The sequence below is a fragment of the Tachypleus tridentatus genome, chromosome 10 (assembly GCF_004210375.1).
Source record: "Tachypleus tridentatus isolate NWPU-2018 chromosome 10, ASM421037v1, whole genome shotgun sequence".
Taxonomy (NCBI): Eukaryota; Metazoa; Arthropoda; class Merostomata; order Xiphosura; family Limulidae; genus Tachypleus; species Tachypleus tridentatus.
In genome coordinates this window covers 149259144-149280002 of record NC_134834.1, presented here as the reverse complement: position 1 = coordinate 149280002, position 20859 = coordinate 149259144, and the positions used below count along the sequence as shown (strand labels likewise).

At 31.8% G+C, this 20859-nt stretch overlaps 1 protein-coding gene across 20 annotated transcripts; it reads left to right on the top strand.

Annotated features, from left to right (window-relative positions):
* Positions 1-720: 720 nt before the first annotated feature.
* LOC143230595 (uncharacterized) lies at positions 721-20851 on the top strand. Of its 20 annotated transcripts, none has more exons than XM_076464408.1 (9): positions 721-815; positions 4164-4650; positions 6021-6641; positions 7716-7831; positions 9758-9798; positions 10300-10362; positions 11878-11941; positions 17175-17265; positions 17665-20851. In XM_076464408.1, the coding sequence occupies exons 3-9, from the start codon at positions 6097-6099 to the stop codon at positions 17711-17713; spliced, it is 969 nt and encodes a 322-aa protein (XP_076320523.1). In that variant the 5' UTR covers positions 721-815; positions 4164-4650; positions 6021-6096; the 3' UTR covers positions 17714-20851. The 20 variants fall into 20 exon arrangements, 14 of the variants coding, with proteins under 14 accessions (XP_076320523.1, XP_076320526.1, XP_076320530.1 ...); XM_076464407.1 differs by lacking the exon at positions 721-815 and adding an exon at positions 933-1082; XR_013016541.1 differs by lacking the exons at positions 721-815; positions 4164-4650 and adding an exon at positions 931-1082 and having other exon boundaries at positions 11878-11931; positions 18353-20851.
* Positions 20852-20859: the final 8 nt, after the last annotated feature.

Sequence of the window (20859 nt, the reverse complement as noted above, 5' to 3'; positions counted from 1 at the left end):
TATTACAAAATCCGAATTTAGTCATGCCTTTTAAAATGATCGACATAGATGAATTTAGAATATAGTGATATAAAATATGTTAAGAATGTAATGATGGGGAACGTAACGTTGCATTTCACTGTGACTAATGTTTATTTTCAAAAGTGTTAAAAATCAAGGTACATCTTTGGTTGATTACTTGACGTTTAACTTCAAATTTGTGTAATACTGATTACAATATAATGAGGCCTGGCATGGCCGAGCGCGTAAGGCGTGCGACTCGTAATCTGAGGGTCGAGGGTTCGCATCCCTTTCGCGCCAAACATGTTCTCCCTTTCAGCCGTGGGGGCGTTATAATATTACGGTCAATCCCACTATTCGTTGGTAAAAGAGTAGCCCAAGAGTTGGCGGTGGGTGGTGATGACTAGCTGCCTTCCCTCTAGTCTTACACTGCTAAATTAGGGACGGCTAACACAGATAGCCCTCGAGTAGCTTTGTGCGAAATTCCAAAAAAAAAAAAAAAACAAATACAATATAGTGTTTCAAGTCTCTGACGTAAATGAGGATTGAAAAATTGGTTTTATCTCTTAATGATGAAAACTACATAAATTCGTTATACTTACATCGTAAAGAATCATTTTATAAATTCATTACATTTATCTGAAATACTCTATATCCAAAATAAACTGTTTATTGAGAAATCAAATTTAAAATAATACTTACTTTGTTACTTCAACAACAAGTACAGAGCAAAGAAAGACTGTAAATTGATCTAGTTTTCTGAAATTAGATTTACTGTTTGAAGACTATGCTTTTTTAGCGTGTGAAATGCATAGGTAAGTAGTAAATTATAATTTGTATAAGAAAACCTATATCTTTGTTTTGAATAATATAATTTATTCATTTTAAATTGACAACCATAATTGCCACTGGGGAACTTCTTTAAGGGTACTAAACGAAGGTATGATGTGTTAAATATTTATCTGAATCTCGGGAAAGGTGGTGTGGGAATTAATATTTTTACCAAAATTAAATCTTTTTTTTTTTTTTGAAATGGTGAAAAGGTCCAAGCTGATTATATGATCATGTATATATTCTTTGAAGTAAGTTTTATTCATTTGCAAAGAAAGGATTCCATTAGAAAATAAAATGTGTAAAATACCTGCAGATATATCAGTTATAAGATTGGGGAAGCTTTCAATGGTAGATGTAATAGTTTACATTGGATTACATTGATTTAGTATGTGCTAAAGATACAGAGATGTTCTAAATAGAGGCCTTGCTTCCTTTATTATAATTACGTGTTAACTGATGCATGAAAATGTTATTCTTTTAAATTGGAAATACGATAGTTTTATTACATTTTTAATGGAATTCGGTAAAAGGGTGTCACATGTACTCATTGACTTAGCCATAGAGAGAAAGAGTGCGTGTGTTGCAATCATCCATTATCTAAATAAATAAAATAATATTTATATGGGAAAGCGTATTAATAGATAAAGAATGTATTATTAGGTATCTTTTATACGACAAATTTAACATCTACAATCTTTCGGTACTTTTTGTTTGGAACGTTTGATATTTAATGAACGTTTTTACTTTCAAGTGGTCTTTTAGGATATAGAGGTTTTAAAAATACAGTTTGAAGTTTAGTTTCTCGTATTATTACTGATAGTTGAATTGAAATTATCTCTTTATCTTTATTATGAACAACAGAACTTATGTTTATATTAACATAGTTCTCAGCAATGATAGTGAAAACGTCTAAAATTTTATTTCATTGCTATCATTTAAAGTTTATACTGTCACTATAGTGTAAACACGTGTTTTTTTATGTTCCTGATATCTGTTACAGAATAGTCATAAATTGTTCAAATAGTCTTACCTGAGCCAAACAAGGGTTGAAATACAATGACAGTGCAATAACTTGGAGAGAAGTAGTGAATGGAAATTTATATTGGGCTATGTATTTATCTTTTGTTTATCTTGATATCTTATCTGGCTAAATAATACACAATAATTAATTTTTAGTATCATCATTCCTACAGAAATATTGGATTATTGTTTAAGTGAAAAAGCAGTTTAAAATACATATAATAAATTCCATCACTGTGTGATTCCTATTGTGGATCCTCAAAAGATAGTTAATTTATTTATGGCTTTTAGGTTGTTGATATGTTTTGAAAAAGTTTTAAATTAAATTACGTTCTTTATGCATATAAATTTGGGGATTGTCCAATAGGTTTAGTTTATGGAGAATTATTCTGTTAGGCTAATCATAAGCTTGAATAATTGGATATACTACAGATGTTATACTGGGCTGTATGTATACTAAGAAACTGGTTTCATGTTCTTCAACTGATAATTCATGCAGATGATGAATATTCTTCTGAAGAAAATTACTTTGCTTGAACAGTTAATTTTTTAAAGTTTTTCTTCAGGATCATACCATTCTGAAAAAGAAAGAGCTTTGATTTCACATATCATCTCTACTTATGAAAGATTTCTCACTTTTTAATATTTACAATGAAGATCAGTATTAATCTGTTGTCTAGTTAGCAGTAGGTGATCTAAGATCACAATTCCATGTCTAATACTTCAAGTTTTGAGAATACATGTTTCAGTAGGTGTTACAATTGTCTTTATTAGAGTTTGTGATTTTACTTTTTTGCATTGGTGGTAGCATATCTGTATGGAGACTTGTATTAGATGGTTAAACACAACAATAGAAATGTAGGTAATCAGTTCCTAGAACCTCATTGTATGGAAACTACACTAACTTTTTTGTTTATGAATTATGTTCATTCATGTAGAAAAACATATTAATTACCTGATGTTTTCTTGCACTAATAAGTTTATTCCTCAGAATTTTTCTGATGAATGAGCTTGTGATTATAATTCATGAGTATACATAAAATGATACAAGTTTTGAAAATTATAAGATACAGAAATAGAATTTCAGAATGTGTAGTTCATAAAGTAGAGCCTGTATTCTAGTTTATTTTCTTCCAAAATTAATCCCACTCTTGATGTCAGTATTGTAATGGTGTTATTGTTGGTGTATTTGTTTTTAGCTTATCAGTAACATAGATAATGCAATGCCCAACTCGTTAGTAACAAAATTGTTTTATTTCTTCAACTGTGAGTTACAATAACTAATGTTCTCTCACAGGCTTAAGTTCACAGGAGATAATAATACAACAGTTTTACTTAGTTGTTAACTTTCCAGGTGTATGAAGCACTTTCTTGTGTCTCTGTTTCTTTGTCCAATAATTTCAAAATGAGTGAAAATTAAGTGGCTGACTAATTAACATCTTGCTAATCAATGAGTAATTATCTGCTCTCGTTCAAGGTGCATCTTATGTTGTTCATTTTCTAAGCTTTCTAATAATTAAGACGTGCATATCACACCATATCAAACTCCCATCTTCTGATGTAGATGTTTAAATTAAAACTAGCCTATGCTAAACTTGTAGGATAACACTGTCAAAAAATGAAGATAGATATTTTATTATTAATATGTATTATTAATAACAAGCCTGAGAGTGGCATGTTTCTGGACTTGCAATGCTAGAAAATGGATTTCAAAACCCATGGTGGGTTAAGCACAGATAACCCTTGCATAGGTTTCTGTGCAACTATAAACAAACAACAGAATTAATAATACTGTGAAAGTGAAAATATACTATTAATTGTTTTACCTTCTGATGAAAGATAAGGAAGTATAACCTAAACAAAACATCCTTAACCAAAATCTACAAGATTTTGTAACTCTAGGTGTGATTTTAGTAGGAGTAACCTTAACAAAGAAAACTAACTTGGTGTTGTAGCTTATTGGTCTGAAACAATGTAATGTTGCTAGTTGCAGAGCAAATAGGATTTTATTTTAAGGTTGTATCTACAGAAGTAATAGATACAAGTTCAAAGAGGTTATAGATTCATTGTATAGGGTCTTGGTTAGGCCATCTTTGGAGTATTGTGTTCAGTCTTGGGCTCTTTACTTTGGTGGTTGTCATGAATTTGATAACAAGAAACTTTCTTTTGTAAAAAGAAGAGTTAGATAAAATCTGTTTTAAGTGTTTAAGAATGTTAGGGGAATTGATAATGTTGGTGCACTGTCTATTTTTAACACTTGATGATAATAGATGCAAGAGACGCTGATAAAACGCCTTTATTTTTCACAGGGAGATTTGACACTTGAAATGGATTGCCTTTAGGTGTGGTGGATACAGTAAAGGCTTGATAAATATTCAAATGATATAATACAGTATGAAGCTCATAATACATGTAATTATAACAGAGTATATAAGCATGATACTTTAAAGATTTTACTGAACATCCATCTCTGAGAGATTAAATATAAAATATTAGAAATAAAATCAACCTCTTGTCTAACAAGAATTCAGTAATTCTCCTCTTAAACTAATCACCACTTAGAAAAATAATATTGTCTTCTCTGGAGCCTTTCTCAAATTCACTCATGTGACATTTCCATAATTTGACAAAACCAAGTAGGGGATTTTATTCTATCAAGCTACCAGATAATGTTTTAAGCTTCAGTATGATCGTGTTACCTTTTCTTCAAGAGAAACTTACCGATCATAACCTATTCCAACAAGATAACTTCTGTTTCCAAAGTCATTTCAGTAGCTATCCTCTGAACTCTTTTAAGTAAGTCAATATTCTTTGTTATATAAGAAACCAATGCTGTATGTACATAGTCCCAAGTGAAATAATTACCTTTTTAGAATTGGAATTAATTTTTAGGTTTACTTTTAGCATCTATTTGCCCCCTATCACATTAAAAGAAGTTTTCTGAATGGTTTTAACAAGGATGTGTGTATTGTATTTAGCTACAGGATGAGTAATGTTAGTTCCAGATGTGTGTGTGTGATAATGTTGAAGTTGTTTCTAAATGAGTGAAAATTAATGTTAACTAGCTAATTAACTAACATCTTGCTAACTCATTGAGCAGTTATCTGCTCTAAACCAACTTGCATTTTATATTGTAATCACATGTTTACAATTTCTCAAAATTGACTTTCAAGTGCACATTGACCATTTACAAGGAAATTTTGTTAATAATCTTGAATTATCTTACAAATATACAATTTGGCTTTTTGGTCTTCTTAGGCACATATAAATATTTTCAGTATTTATTTATGATTGGAGACCATATGAAATATGTCATACAAGTTAGACAGCTTTTAACCATCACTTATGTAATTTTTTAAGTGTGCTAAATTTAGCACAGTGCTAATAAAAAAGTTTAAATCCCCATGGCTATTCTTCCAAATAATTGATAAAACTTGTGTGGAAATAGGATTTCTTGCTTGTGAAGAACTTTTCATGAAACAAAAGCTCAGAATATCAATTCTTTAAGTATCGGTTTATCAACACATCTTTGTTTATATGATTTCTTTTATTTTAAAGAACATATGTTCATAAATGTAATAATATAGCAGGTGAGTTTATTAAAAAGTGTATAGGAATTAGGTGTTACCAAGATAGCATACCACGTACTAATCTATACTAGTATGTGTACTGTACATGCACATGTTGAAGTTGGTTTGTAGTGGACTACTTTATTAGACAATATGCTGGCACTGGAGGTTAATCAATAGCTTATTACACACTTATGTTCATCTTAAACATTTTCAGTTTTGTGTGTATGTGTGTGTGGTTGATCATAAACTTCATATATAAATTCAAAATGATTTACACCTCAGTAATGCAGTCTGGTTTTGTTTTTTTGTCTAACTAGATAACTTAATTCATTGAGCCAACTGCTTAAAAGTTAAGTTCGTAAGCTGGTTTTGACCTAAGAAAGGATCAAGAGATTGTTTCTCTGATGATGTTTGATTAAAGTTAACTATGATGTATGTGTTTTTATTTATCTTTTATTGATTTAGGATGAAACTTTTATTTGTTAATAAGAATGGGTTGTCTGTAGGTCATAAAATATGTTAATGTGCAAGTGGTTTAGTTATTGTAAAACATATTTATTTAAGACATCTTTCTCTTGGTAACAATCTTTCTAGACTTCTCAGGTACCATCTGCAGACTTACAAACAACTTTAAGGTGGAAAAGTTCTTCAGTACAGACATCCCACTGAGATGGCTAAAGCAAGGACACCTCCATCAGAGAGTGATCAAACTGTTGAGAATAGAAAAGCTGCTGAAGATGATATAGCTCTGACATTGGCCAATTTGTCTCTGATGGATAATGGTACAAAAGATGTGGCATATGTAAAGAGTTCGAGTTCTAGGACAAGTAACTCTGCTTCTATTGAGAAACATGAGCCAAGAATTATACCCAAAACTCTTCCTGAGGTAAGAAAGAAAAAGGTCCAATCTCTATCCAAAACCAAATTTGGGAGTCAAAGCCTCATTGAACGTGGAACTCGCAAGAAGAGACGACAGATGTCCATAAGTGATCCAACTCCAGAAATTACATGCTTGACTCGTAGTCCTAGCTGTGGGTTTGGATTTTTTAGAAGAGGGCTATCCACAACTTCAACCTCATCTTCCCATTCCTCAGGAGGATCAAAATTTCGCACCCCTGGCTATCGACCTCGATTGCACTCGGATTCTTTTCCAGAACAAGGCTGCCTCCTTCCCCGTGGCCTTAAAGACCAACATGCAGTTCATGTATGTGGGTGGTATGTATCATTCTTATTTTTAATTTGCATAACTTTGAAGTGCTGATTAGAAAGATTATTAGTATCCCATGTTTAAGGTATAGCTATGACTAAAACACATTTGGGTCAAAAACTGGTGATCTTTCCAATTTGATTAATATAGCTCTGGTGTTCTGCTGGGTTTCACCATTAATAATAATCATTAATTTTTAAATGACATGGTATATTATAGTAGTCTGGTACTAATGAGAAATTTCTTTTAAAACAGTATATATGTAAATAACAACACCCATTTTCCAAAGCTCCCCAGTTAAAGTACCATTGTACATGTATCAACACAAAACACCACACTGGATCTGGGTTTTAAACAGTGGGTTTGAAGCTTAGTGTATATTTATTTTATTTTTTTGCTTTTTTTATTTTTTTATTGTTGCATCAAATTATTTATTTCTAAAGCTATTTAAATGACATTAAGTTTTATAATTATGTTAACTCTAATGTTCAGAATAATTATATATAATAATTTAGTTTAGGTTATTAACGTTCAGTGATGTTGTTATATTCTTTTTCATAATTATGTTTTTGTTTTAGTGCCAGGTTTTTTTGAAGAATCATCTTTAGTTAATTCATACCACATGAGTGTAAGTAGATATTTCCTCTTCAGAACTAACTTCACCAGTAAATTTACAATGTAAGCAAATTAGACCATAAAGATGTTATAAATACGTACACTTTGTCCTTCAAATAACTGTTAAGCTGGTGTAATATTTTTTGTCACTGCTTTTTTTTTGTTGATGTATATTTAACTGATAGGAGATTAAAAATGATGCTAGTGATAAATATCATTTGACATGTATAGTTTGCATAGAAACAAACCAAGCAGAATGTTTTTCATTCTTAAAGAAAGTGAAAATTAGATAGAGGATCCATCAGTGAATTAAACAGACTAGTATATATACATTTTGTTATTTAGCAAAAGAAATTAGAAAAATCTTTTGTGAGTCTTATGAATAGGACAATTAGTAAATGGGTTAAGATGATTTCTATATGTATTTCTCTCATCTTTTGTTACTGTTTTTTTTTTATGCATTTTAGGTCAGAGTCTGACAGTGGTTCTAGGATTTCCCCAGGAGAGGGCCAAACTAGTTCCAGTTTTCCTGAGGAAGGAGCTACTGCACCATCATCAGTTTGTACCTTGGAACTCAGTAAAAGTAAGAAATACAACATTGAAAACTGGTGTATTTATGTTTAAATTGCATATTTTATAGGACTGAATGATGAAATAAATTAATGTTGATTGTAGGGGTGTAAAAAACTGTCAGATATTATTCTGAGGAGTGAAATCTAGTTATCACAATATTGTGTGTAAAACACGTCTCTTGCGAGCTGGTTGTTAAAATACTGTGTGTAAGGCGCGTCTCTTGCGAGCTGGTTGTTAAAATACTGTGTGTAAGGCAACGCCTCTTGAGCTGGTTGTTAAAATACTGTGTGTAAGGCGCGTCTCTTGCGAGCTGGTTGTTAAAATACTGTGTGTAAGGCGCGTCTCTTGCGAGCTGGTTGTTAAAATACTGTGTGTAAGGCACGTCTCTTGCGAGCTGGTTGTTAAAATACTGTGTGTAAGGCGCGTCTCTTGCGAGCTGGTTGTTAAAATACTGTGTGTAAGCACACGTCTCTCGAGCTGGTTGTTAAAATACTGTGTGTAAAGTAGCGTCTCTTGAGAGCTGGTTGTTAAAATACTGTGTGTAAGTAACGGCCTCTCTGAGCTGGTTGTTAAAATACTGTGTGTAAAATACTGTGCGTCTCTTGCGAGCTGGTTGTTAAAATACTGTGTGTAAGGCGCGTCTCTTGCGAGCTGGTTGTTAAAATACTGTGTGTAAGGCGCGTCTCTTGCGAGCTGGTTGTTAAAATACTGTGTGTAAGGCGCGTCTCTTGCGAGCTGGTTGTTAAAATACTGTGTGTATGAGGCGCGTCTCTTGCGAGCTGGTTGTTAAAATACTGTGTGTAAAGTTGGCGTCTCTTGCGAGCTGGTTGTTAAAATACTGTGTGTAAAGGGCGTCTCTTGCGAGCTGGTTGTTAAAATACTGTGTGTAGGGCGTCTCTTATGAGCTGGTTGTTAAAATACTGTGTGTATAGGCGTCTCTTGCGAGCTGGTTGTTAAAATACTGTGTGTAAAGTAGCGTCTCTTGCGAGCTGGTTGTTAAAATACTGTGTGTATAGGCGTCTCTTGCGAGCTGGTTGTTAAAATACTGTGTGTAAGGCGCGTCTCTTGCGAGCTGGTTGTTAAAATACTGTGTGTAAGGCGCGTCTCTTGCGAGCTGGTTGTTAAAATACTGTGTGTAAGGTGCATCTCTTGCGAGCTGGTTGTTAAAATACTGTGTGTAAGATGCGTCTCTTGCGAACTGGTTGTTAAAATACTGTGTGTAAGATGCGTCTTTTGCGAGCTAGTTGTTAAAATAGTGTGTGTAAGGCTCGTCTCTTGCGAGCTGGTTGTTAAAATACTGTGTGTAAGATGCGTCTCTTACTGTTTTGTACAAAGGTGTGAACATCAACCTTTCATACAACACATTAGTTTTTATCATTATCTGTTTAATGATACTTCGGTTGTTTTTGTGAATTTTATGTTTTATTGTTGAAATCATTTTGGCTTCAGTCAGTTTCCTCATAAACATCTCAGTGCAGTGATTTCCAACCTTTTAATGTCGCATATTGTCAGTTAGGTGTTTGAGTCATTAGCACTCCTCTGATGTATGAAATTGGATAAGTGTGAAAATTGATTTATGTTAGTAAAATGGTAAATAATAATACTTGAAAGATAAGTCAACAGTTGGTGAATTTTTAGTGTTGGCAAGTTTAGTAACTTACTGAAACTCCTTCCAGTTTTTAGGTTTGTGAGTTTATTTTAATTTTAGTGGTTTTCATACCCACAGAAAGGTTGGTGTACCTCCAAGTTTTGAGCCACTGTCTTTATTAATGACTAGCTTACTTTCAAAATAATATTTTTTGTGACATCTGTGATGAAAAAGTTTCTTGCACAAATAAAGATTTTTGGAACCAGTGAGATATTCTACAGAATTTACTTTTTTTCTTTTTCTCTCTCCTTATTCATAACTGAAACTTTGTTTTTCTGTCTTTACTAGAATCAGATAAAAAAACTCCAAAATGGCAAAAGAACTCAAAGGTTGGTATGTTGAAAGTGGTTTCTGTAACCAGTATAACAAAAACTTTAAATTATTTTAAATAGTACTGGTCTTTAAATAATTCCTACTGAGAAATAACTTGGAAACATTTATATTATTCTTACAAATATCCTTTGTATCAAACTTGTGGTTTATTCATTTATTATGTATTACAAACTAAAGAATCTGGAGAGTTAAATATTATCATGCTTTGAGCAATATTCAAAGTCAAAAAAGTTACGTTTTATTTGGACTAGTTTTATTTTTGATACATCAGAAATTGTATTTTCTCTTGATTGAAAGTTCAATCAGAAAAAGCTTTTGAAATAAAATGTGTTTTTAAAAGAAAAATTTGTTAATAAGGTTATGTTTTTTTGATATGGTGTTTGTCAAAAGATGATTGTTTTTTTAACTCTCTGCTCCCATCTGTCCAAGAATAAAAAACAAACTTAACAGAAATTTCCTTTTGTGCCTTGTATATTTATTGGCTTCTCTTTTTTTAGTTTGAAGTTTTTGTACCCCTCTGTGATGTTCAACAAAGTCTAAAGAAAGGAGAAGTGATTGAAGTGAGTTTTATCTGTATGAACGATAAACCTATAACAGACTTTTATCTGTAAGAATGACAGACTTGTGATACCCTGTAACAGAAGTTTATCTGTAAGAACTGCATATTTGCTATATCCTGTAACAGAACTTTATCTGTAAGAACGACAGACTTGCAATACCCTGTAAGAGATGCTTATCTGCAAGAATGACAGACTCACAATACCCTGTAAGAGAAGTTTTATTTAGGACTCAACTTTCTCAGATTATGAACATGTAAGGACTCCATTTTATTCTAACTAAAAATCAACAATAAATAAGAACCATTCTGAATAAAATCTAACCACTTAATACAGTTCTGCACATATGTAGGAGACATTTCTCTTTGAATATATTAGAATTTTAAAAATACATCATTCAAAAGCAATATGTTTTACCTACCTAAGTGTTTTGCAATTTACAATATGAGAACACCTGCACTGGAAAAGTTCTTGATAAACAAATACATGAAAAATTTGAATGAGAAGACCAAGGCTTCAAAAACAGTCTTAATTTTTATTTAATTTGTTTTGTGTCAGTTTGTTGTTATCAAGAATTAGTATTACTTCAAAGTTTATTTTCAAAATTAAATCAGTATTTTAAGTAGTTTAACATTCTCGTGTATTCAGTTATTTACTGTTTTTGTGTGATAAAGCAAGTTGAAGAAGACTGAAATTTATTTAAGATTAATTTTTTTACTTTTTCCTTATTTATATGTCACTCATTAAAAAACTTGTTAATTTTTATTAGTGCACTTATTACTAACTTATATGAAAATATCAGAAAGTTGGTCATACTATGTTTAAATGAAGACAGAGTAGTGTACAATGGGGAAAACAGACTTGTGTGAAAGACAAATTTTAGTGTTAATATGAACAACTTGAAAACTTTGGTGAGCTGAGCATGGCCTTTTGCTTAGTATACTGAATTGTGGGTCTGAGATTTTCTGCTTTGGGATCCATTCCAGATTAAAAAGTTATCTCTATATTGCACTTTCACTTTATGTGATGGTCAAAATGCACTGGTCAGTCTTGCAAGAGTAACCTTGGATATTTTTTCTTTTTAGTCTATCACTTCCAGATTAAGGATCTCTCATAACTCAGCATGAATTACAACAAACAAATTTTCATATAACAGTATAAATCTTAATAACTGTGTCAAATAATGACGGTGTGTCCAACCCTATCAAAATGTAACCTAACACAACAAAAAAATCTCAAAATGGCTTGTCCGTATCAAATGTACTTAAGAGTATAACACGAAGATACAAAATCCTATAACCCAAGTACTTTTGAAAGGTGAGCCTGAAGAAAAATGTTTGAATATATCTTAACAGTATAAGTCATACTAAAAACAGAGGATGTTAAAGTTATCCATTTTTAAAGGAATTTGTATTTAAGCCCTATAAAGAAGTTGAATTGTTCTTATGCATCTTACTGTATACTTTGTCAAGTAATATTCTCTAATGGCCTTTTTTTTTTTCTGTTTCATACTCACAGGGGCTGCTAAAAGTGAACCCAAGCAACTACAAAGATTCTTTCATTAGTGCTCCGGTAATCCTCGGTATCTTTCTTTTTTGTCTTTTCTTCTTGTTATGTGATTCTTTATATGATATGTTTCAGTAGTGGATAGACTCAATCGTTTCACATTTAAGTACCATTTATTATTCTTTCTTTTCTGTTTTCCACAGTTTCATTTTTGTTTTTTCTTATTATTTTTTGTCATCTGACAAATATTGGGTTAATTAAATTTGCAGTGCCTGTTTATCTTGCACAGTAAGAAAGAAACTGTATGCTTTTATGACTAATTCTGGAGATATTTTGTGGAAAAACAAAAAAAATTTGTAGGAAAGTCATATTATCCTCTCTGACCCTGGCATTTTGAACATAAAAATAGAATTATAAACCCTGTGTTTCATAATAGTGTTTATAAGATGCAGTGTTCTCTAACACATAAGTTGTTATAAACAAAAACTCATCAGTAAATGGTTTGGTGAATCTATGTGCATCACCAACCCAGGACCACTTGCTTCTCAACCTTTTCCAATACTGTTCACTCTGATAAGTTTTGCATGACAGCTCACTCACACCAGTTTGAAAAGACACCCAAAAAAACAAAAAAACAAAACACTAAATAAAGTACAAAATTAAAAGGAAAAATTTGCTATTATGACTTGAATATACATCAAACTACAACCAGAATAAATAAATAATCAAACAATAATGAAACTTGCTTATATGACACTGGAAAAACTTTTCTATTACACGATGTACAGCACCCAACTTTGTGAAATGTTTATCCTGTGTGTGTGTGTGTGTGTAGATTTGCAATAGGGATCACAATTTTCCCATTTCATCTGTGTTTTCCATCATTGGAGAACAATTTTTCTCCGCTTGAATGTACAGAAAGCATTGGACAGCTGAATTTGTTGCACATAGCAAAGAAGTTGCATACATATTCGATGTTTATGAAGTTATAAAGTGATGAATAGCATCAGAAACGGTTCTGTATTAAGGAGTTATAAAGTGATGAATAGCATCAGAAACGGTTCTGTATTAAGGAGTTATAAAGTGATGAATAGCATCAGAAATGGTTCTGTATCAAGGAGTTATAAAGTGATGAATAGCATCAGAAACGGTTCTGTATCAAGGAGTTATAAAGTGATGAATAGCATTAGAAACGATTCTGTATTAAGGACAAAAAAAAACAAAGATTACTATACAAGACTTGAAATAGGTCATAGTTGCCATGCACCTGTCATCCCATATGAGAACTGTTGCTATAGGTATTTGGCTAGTAATAACTAATGACTCTTTTGCTCTTGAATTTGTTTTACAATTTATAATACTCAGTTGCTCAGATTTTGTTTTTATTAATCCTTGAAAAGTACTCTCCTAGAACACCTATGAAGCCCCCCCCATGCCCCTCACCCAAACACACACCATACTGTCACCACATGTTAATAGTTGAAAATTTAATGCTGGCATTCTAGGGTTAGAATAAATAAATTCAGAGGAGCATCATCCATTGTGGTTTTTAAAGTTGATGTGGGAAGTGTAGATCTGAAAGATTTACTGAAAAAGTCATAACTTCTGTTTTTGTTTACAAATAAGATAAAGGATCCCATATGATGGTTAAATTCATCAATATATATATAGTTTCCGTAGGTTGTCCTACATACAAGAAATGCTGGTATTTTTTTTACACATTTCATATAAAAAAGAATGGTTTACTTTTGAGAACGTTCTAGGTGTATTGGTTACCACATACTCTGGTTACTAATTATCCTTTTTGTTTTTTTAAGTTTAAACTCCTATATTTATTATTCAGCTAAAACTATCATTTTAGGCTTGGTCTGGTCACATACAGAAATTCTAAGTTAGAATTTTGTCACTGTTACAGCTTATTTTTGAACACTTGCTGATTGATCATCTAAGTGTCATATGTTGACAAGTTACCATTCATAGTTACCATCAATGAGGATTCTAAACCTAAGGAATTCATTATTTGTATATTAAAAGAAAACTGAGCAGCCTAATATGTGATGATTATTGGGGTGTAGTTATACATGGTAGTTTCTAGAAAAGTTGACAGGTGTGGGAACCATTTAGCTTACTCTAACAGTAAGCTTAGTATTAGGCTTTTTGAATGATCTTCAGATTTAAATAGCCTAAGCTTAAAATATCGACATTGAACATTTGCTGTTTTAGACAAAAGATTTTTGATGTTTTCATGGTCAGATGTGTATAAATGTAACACAAAGTATTTTGAAGATTAAAAAAGAGCTAACAATAATTCTTGAATATATTTTGAGTATTTTTTTTACATCTAAATTTCCTGAGAATTTAGTTTTTTCTGAAGTTTTTTGTATATTGCACTATCGAAGTCAAATTCCTTTTGTTTGGTTATTTATTTCTCTTCAGGGTAAATGTTACTAAACACAGCAATTCTAAAACCTTCTAAGTGTGTTCTTCAATAGGTGAATTAAAATCATTACCGAAAATAATATGCATTGACTCACTTTATGACCTTTGTCGTTGAAATAAAAATTTGTATCATTGTGGTATGTTTTTCTGTCATCGTCAGATGGTCTTTGATCAAATTATTAATATGGTACCAAGTGGTTAGTGTAGCATACTGTGTGGTTTGTTATTTATGTCCCATTACTGCCCAAAAACAATTATAGTCTGTGGGTGCTTAACAACAATAATGGTCAAATTTCACTTTTTGGTTTGAGAAGCATGTCTCTAGATTTGGAGGTGGATGATGTTGACTAGCTGCATCCCTTCTCATCTTTTAATTCAGTATTGGAAATGGCTAGCCTACTTGTAGTTTTGGACAATATTCGACAAAACAAAGAAAACAAAAGCACAATATGACCAAAAGAATGTTGCTGTCTTGTGCAGCATTCAAACAGTGTTAATAAAAGACAAAACACCAAGTAGAACCTTAAAATTAAGGGCACCCTTCCTACCATGTCCAGATGCCATGTTTTGCAAGGTGCTCTTAATATCAGAATAAACCAAGTAAAGCCAGATTCTGTATTGACCATACCAAAGTTTAAGGCTCCCCCTGATTTTGTTGGGTGTTTGTGAGTTGCACATTGCCATAATGTGGAGTGTAGTCAGCAGGAGGTTTGAGTGGATGGATTAGCTGTTCCATTTTTTCTTTATTATTGGTCACACAGTTTCAGAGTACTTCTCTTCAGTGTTTGAACTGCTAAAGTATCAATAGCCTGTCTACTGGCTATCATTTCCTTGTAAAGACAGAAGAAAGTATCGATTACAGAAGATTCAAAAGTTTAGTTTCAATATAATTATGTACATCTTGACATGTTGATTGTTAAAACAAAGTATTTCAACAAGAAAACATATTTTTGGCAACACAATAACAGATTTACTCAAAAAGAATAGAAAAGAGGAATTCTATGCAGAGTTATTGGATTCCCAAACATACAGTAGCCAGTATCTGACCAATATTAACAGAAGTCAGGCACAGATCTGTGGCTAGTAGACCCAGAGCTTGTACAAGTGGTTAGCAGATTCAGACTACAAATCTGAGGGTTCATGACCTTGTGCCACAGAAACATGCTCTCCACTTTGAAGCTCTGATGCAATCTAAATTGATTCTTGGTGATGAGAAACCCACTTTAAATACAAATGTATCTCAGAGCAGCTGGTATGGGTATTAACACATTTATTGATAAGAGAAAAACGTTTTGACCTTGCTAGGTCATCTTCAGATTAACTGTGATGTTAAAAGCCCACAGTTCAGTTGGTTATAGGGACTGTTGACCAACTGTTTTCCCCCTATCAGTTTAGAATTAGGGACAGCCGAGTTCAGATTGCTGTTATATAGCTTTGAACAGATTAATGATGGAAACTGTGAGTGGCATCATTCCATGCACTTCTAACAAAGCTACACTGGATTTCACATCAGATTATCAACATGTTGTTAAATTTGACAAGTTCATGAATAGGGATTTATCACTTCATTTCTTTGACCTAAGTCAACTTTTTACCTCAGTTGATGTACAATATGCCTGCTTATGACAAAATTTCTGTTTTTAAGCTTGACGTTCGATGTTACTATAATCAGCGTAGCTTCAAAGAGAGGTTTGTGTTTGAATTCATTAGTAATAAATGAGGAAATGCAATTATATCTAGATGATTAGTGGAGAGGTTGCCTAAGTAGTGTTCCTTTTCATTCTTGGTACATAATCACTTGAATGCAGTGGTCATCTTTGCACATGCCATAGCTTAAACAAGTGTAACATTGAATATTGCTATATCTAGATGTATAATCAGAAAAGTCAGAATAATTTTCTAGTACAGTTTGTACAAACATTTCTTTTTCCTTTTGGTGGATGCATTTTACACAATTCCAAATAAGTCAACGTGATTCCAAGTGTAAGGAAGTCTGTGTATAGAAGTTACCATAAACTGCTGACCTTCTACAAAATAAATGTTGCTTGATTTTAATTGATTATAAACTTAACTATATTTACAGAAACCTTAGGAACAGATTCTCCCTGTAGCTGATTAATTCCACCTGTATACAAATGATTTTTTAAAATTTATTTCTTGTATTAAGCCAACCTCTTTGCAACATGATTGTTAGGGTTACTGCTTGCTATAGTTGCACAGTTGTACCAGCAATGCTATGGCAACAAGCTGAAAAAACATGAAATTTGGATTTGTTTTCCTTTCAGATTCTTAAAGTTGTGCATGTATTTTTTTAAATTTCATATTTTATGTTCAAACTCTTGCTTGAATGATATTGGATAAACCTTTTTATTATATGATGTGCAACTACCAACTTTACAAAATTTTTATCCTGTGTACATATAGATTTGCAATAGTGGTCATGATTTTCTCATATCACCTCCATTTCCTGCCATGGAGAACTTTAATTTTCTCCATTTTCAGGGTGCAGGTATGATATTACATTACACACACACACACACACACACACACACACACACACACAGATCTGATGCATTGGTGCCATTTATATAAATATAATAGTACTATCTGTTGTATGTCTTTGAAAATACTTTGCAGGATGCAGATGAATCTTCATTAAAATTGATGTAGAGGTTCATTTGGTCCATGGGGAAATGCATACAAATTTCAATTTTGCATTTTGTGGTTTATACTAGTGTCTTTACGGGTTGTTTTTTTACCACCATTTTGCTCATGTTGATCAATACCCCCCCCCCTAAATTTTGAATATTGTTATAATTTCATTATACAAGTGCATTTTTTCAAATACTTTCACTTTTTGACTTAGGAAGATCTGATGGACATTTCTATTGGAAACATAAGTAATGAATTACATCATTTCACCATGTGGCAGTTTGTTCAGTGGTCCATAAAACTTGCAAGGTAATGTTTCTGTTCATCTTGAAGTATGGTTTTATTTTATGATCTCATTCTACAATATTTGTTGTAGTAATTGTTGTGTAGGCTTAAGGTACAAACAACTTTGTATGATATAATGGCTCATTTTTCTGTTATAATTATTTTGGGATTAAATTTACATTTTTTACAGCTAGTAAAATTTAACTGAAATTTTGTTTTTTGCTGTTGTTGTTCTGCTGAGCAACTTTAGGATATTATAAAAGAAAAAAATGGCAAAGGAACAAATGTAATTATATAATAAAAAATACAATTGCCTTTTGAGTTTTATCTTGTATATTTCTATTAAACTGCATATTTTAATTTTGACATGAATCTTTTTGTCCATTCAAATCTTCTGTGGACTTTGTATTTTTTTTTAATTAGAGATCTACAAGTGGAGATTATAGAGTTGATGTCATTTCTAGGTAATTGAATCTCACCTATAAAATAAGTAAAGACAAGTTTGTTGTAGAAGTTACTGTGTTCTTCGATATTTCTTTCACCACTTCTCTTGTGCTTAAAATCAGTTAACTGGGACGTTATCAACCTGTTTTTATATAGTTCCATAGATAATGTTGAGTAATTGTTTTTTGCCTATTACAACATCCAGCAAGAAGAACTAACCAAAACACGAAATTGGGTGAAATCAATAGCTTTGTTTGAAATACACAGAAGACCCCCAAGTATGCTTTATTGACAATGTTGTTTTTATGCTATTTGTGTATTATTAGGGACCCTATAACCATGAAGGTTATGTTTGAACAGTTTATATCAATCTTCTCCCATTGTTAGTTCTAAAAGATTGCAGAGTTCTAAGTAGCGGCAAACAAAATTCACAAAAGTGTGCAGGTCCATATATTGCAGATTATTAAATTTTGTTTTCATATGTTACAACACTGGTTGTAAATAACTAATTAAAAAATCTGGTGAAATCATTAACTTTATGATATTAATTTACTTGTATATACGTGTGTATAATGGTAAACTTATTTTTATCATATATATTGTTATGTGTGTCACTTGTGTTGTTGTATTGTGGCTCCTAGTTCATACAATTCAAATAATTTCATAGCTGCTGCTGAATCGTATGTTTTGGGAAGTAGTCATTCCTGTCGGGTGAATAAGAGCTTCCAGAAGGGAAGGAGAAAAGTCACAATTTTAAAACTGATTATATCCAGAGAAAAGAGCTGTAGTGTTACATATTTCTACCTATAAATTGTACCTTCTATTTAATCATATAGAAGTTATCATCACTGACTTTAATTTCACTTGGAAATAGTAATAGAAACAATTTTGAAAGTAGCTCTGATATAATTAACTGTAGCTGTCTTTTTAATTATGTTCAGAGTTGTTCTTAACAGTAAAATGCATATTCTGGACTTGATTAACTACTTCAGTATGACTTCCTGAATCTTGGAAATGAGCCAAAACTAACTTCTAGTAAAGAAGTTTTTCTGTTGTTTGTTTTCCTAGTCATGAAAGTAATCGTACAACAGCATAAATGGTAGGAACAGTATTCCATTGCCTTAACTCCTGATGTGATTATGCCTGTACTATGCCTGGGAGATCATGAGCCTGAGATGGTATAGTTTTAAAATTGGAAGTTGCTGATCAGGAATTACAAGTTCGTTTGTCTGTACTTCACCAAGATTTAACACTTAACTTACTAGCAAGTCCATTAGGCCTAATTCTGATTTTAAATATGTACATTAGTATGTATAGATAGTACTGTGTGGTATACTTTGTCCTTTATTACTGAGAATTCCAAGTTACTTCGTTATAATTATATTGAGTAGGTGGCTTAAAATGTATTACAGATTTTTGTCTAGTAACAGTTGTATAAACAAAAAATACAATACTAAGTTGAGAAAAATTTTAACTTTGTGTGTGAGTTTTAGAAATGTTTTTGGTCTAAGCCTTTCTGTGCACCCAGAGCATCGTTATAAGTAATCAACGTTACTGCCTGCCAATTTATTCTCATTAGTTAAATACTTCTTTCCTGTTCCACACCTGTTTCACAATATTAATACTAACTGTAACAATATCGATTAAATAACCACCATTCCATATTTAGTTAAATATGCAAATGAGACCTCTGTATCAGGTAATTATTACCTAGTTTTGGTAAGGGCTTTCAATGATCAATAAACTTACCTCTAGGTTTAACAACAGACTTTAATGACTGAAAGTTTGCCATAAATATAATGAAATAAAACATTCCTTGTATGATGTTGCTATAACAGTATTGTACTTTCATTTTGTATAATAACATCATAAGTGCCATTGTCTCTGAAAATATTTTCAAAACTAAATTCGTGATTAAATTTACTTTACATTAGAAGTATCATTCTTCCTTAAAATCTTCTCTCTCTCTCTCCACACACACACACACACACATTGGTTTGAGCTACATTTTGTTTCCTACCACCTTGTGCCATTATTAAATTTTATTTTTATTTATTTTGATTATATATTTATATAAATTGATAACTATTATGACCTTTACACAAAACTAAACCTGACACGAACAACTCTAGGTTATGATTGGCTAATTCTCCAGGCCAACATCCGGTTTACCTGACATCGACATCCAAGCCGATATATTTCATCACATTCGTTAAACATAACCCTTTATTCTCTTGAAAAAAAAGAGTTAATTAATAGAAAATGTTCGAGTTTTGGGTCTTGTTTTGAAAATATAAGTGCCATAATATCTGTACTATTTGTGTTTTAGTGGACAACAAAATATGTTTATCACTGTTGCTTGAAAAAAATGGACATTTTTAGTTGTGTTACACAAATATAAATTGTTTGAATACAAATGGTTTTTGTGAAGTATTTGCCCCTCAGGGTTAATATTTGACCATTAAGTACTCTTTTCTAATATTCCATATTAAAGATACAGTTAAAGTGAACACTTTGGGAGAAAAGAAGAAATGAAATGTTTTCATTCTATGAACCTGTCAATTCTGTTTGAACCAGCTTAATGTTAAGATACCTATCTATTCTCCAAACACTATAATGTTGTAAGGGTCAATAGAGTATATCAGGAAAGGAGATACAAAGCAGTACTTTATAGGTAAGAGTTTAGCACATAATTGTCAGTTTTTCTAAAAGGGACATTTTGCAGAATATTTCACTTTCCTAGATTGTGTTGGTGGAAAATGGTATGGCCGTGTAAAAAAATAAATTGTACAGGTATACAAAGCAAAAGGATATAATGTACCATGCAATGAAAATGTTTTAGTTTTGGAATAGAAACAGAGGATTAGAAGAAACTATTATTGGAATCACAAGTTTATGAATTGTAGCAAGTGGACAAAAGTATATATATATATATCTAGCATATAAGTGTAACATAAGTTAAAATATCTATTTAAGCCTATTCCTGATCTAAGAATGTTTGATTTGTTCATTATTTGTATGTACAGACTTCATACCTACAAAATCATTTTTGTTTATGTACAGATTGTAAATTCTGTGACCTTGCTTGAAATGTATTATGTACAGCTTTTTATTTATGTATCAGTTAGGGCTCATATAATAAATAAATAAATAAAAAAACTAAAATAAATTGAT

What these genes read in the sequence shown, in the direction of transcription:
- LOC143230595 (XM_076464408.1), top strand. Translation starts at nt 6,097, where the DNA reads ATGGCTAAAGCAAGGACACCTCCATCAGAGAGTGATCAAACTGTTGAG. An exon ending in GCAGTTCATGTATGTGGGTG is followed by an intron (nt 6,642 to 7,715) that starts GTATGTATCATT and finishes TATGCATTTTAG; the next exon opens with GTCAGAGTCTGACAGTGGTT. An exon ending in TACCTTGGAACTCAGTAAAA is followed by an intron (nt 7,832 to 9,757) that starts GTAAGAAATACA and finishes TGTCTTTACTAG; the next exon opens with AATCAGATAAAAAAACTCCA.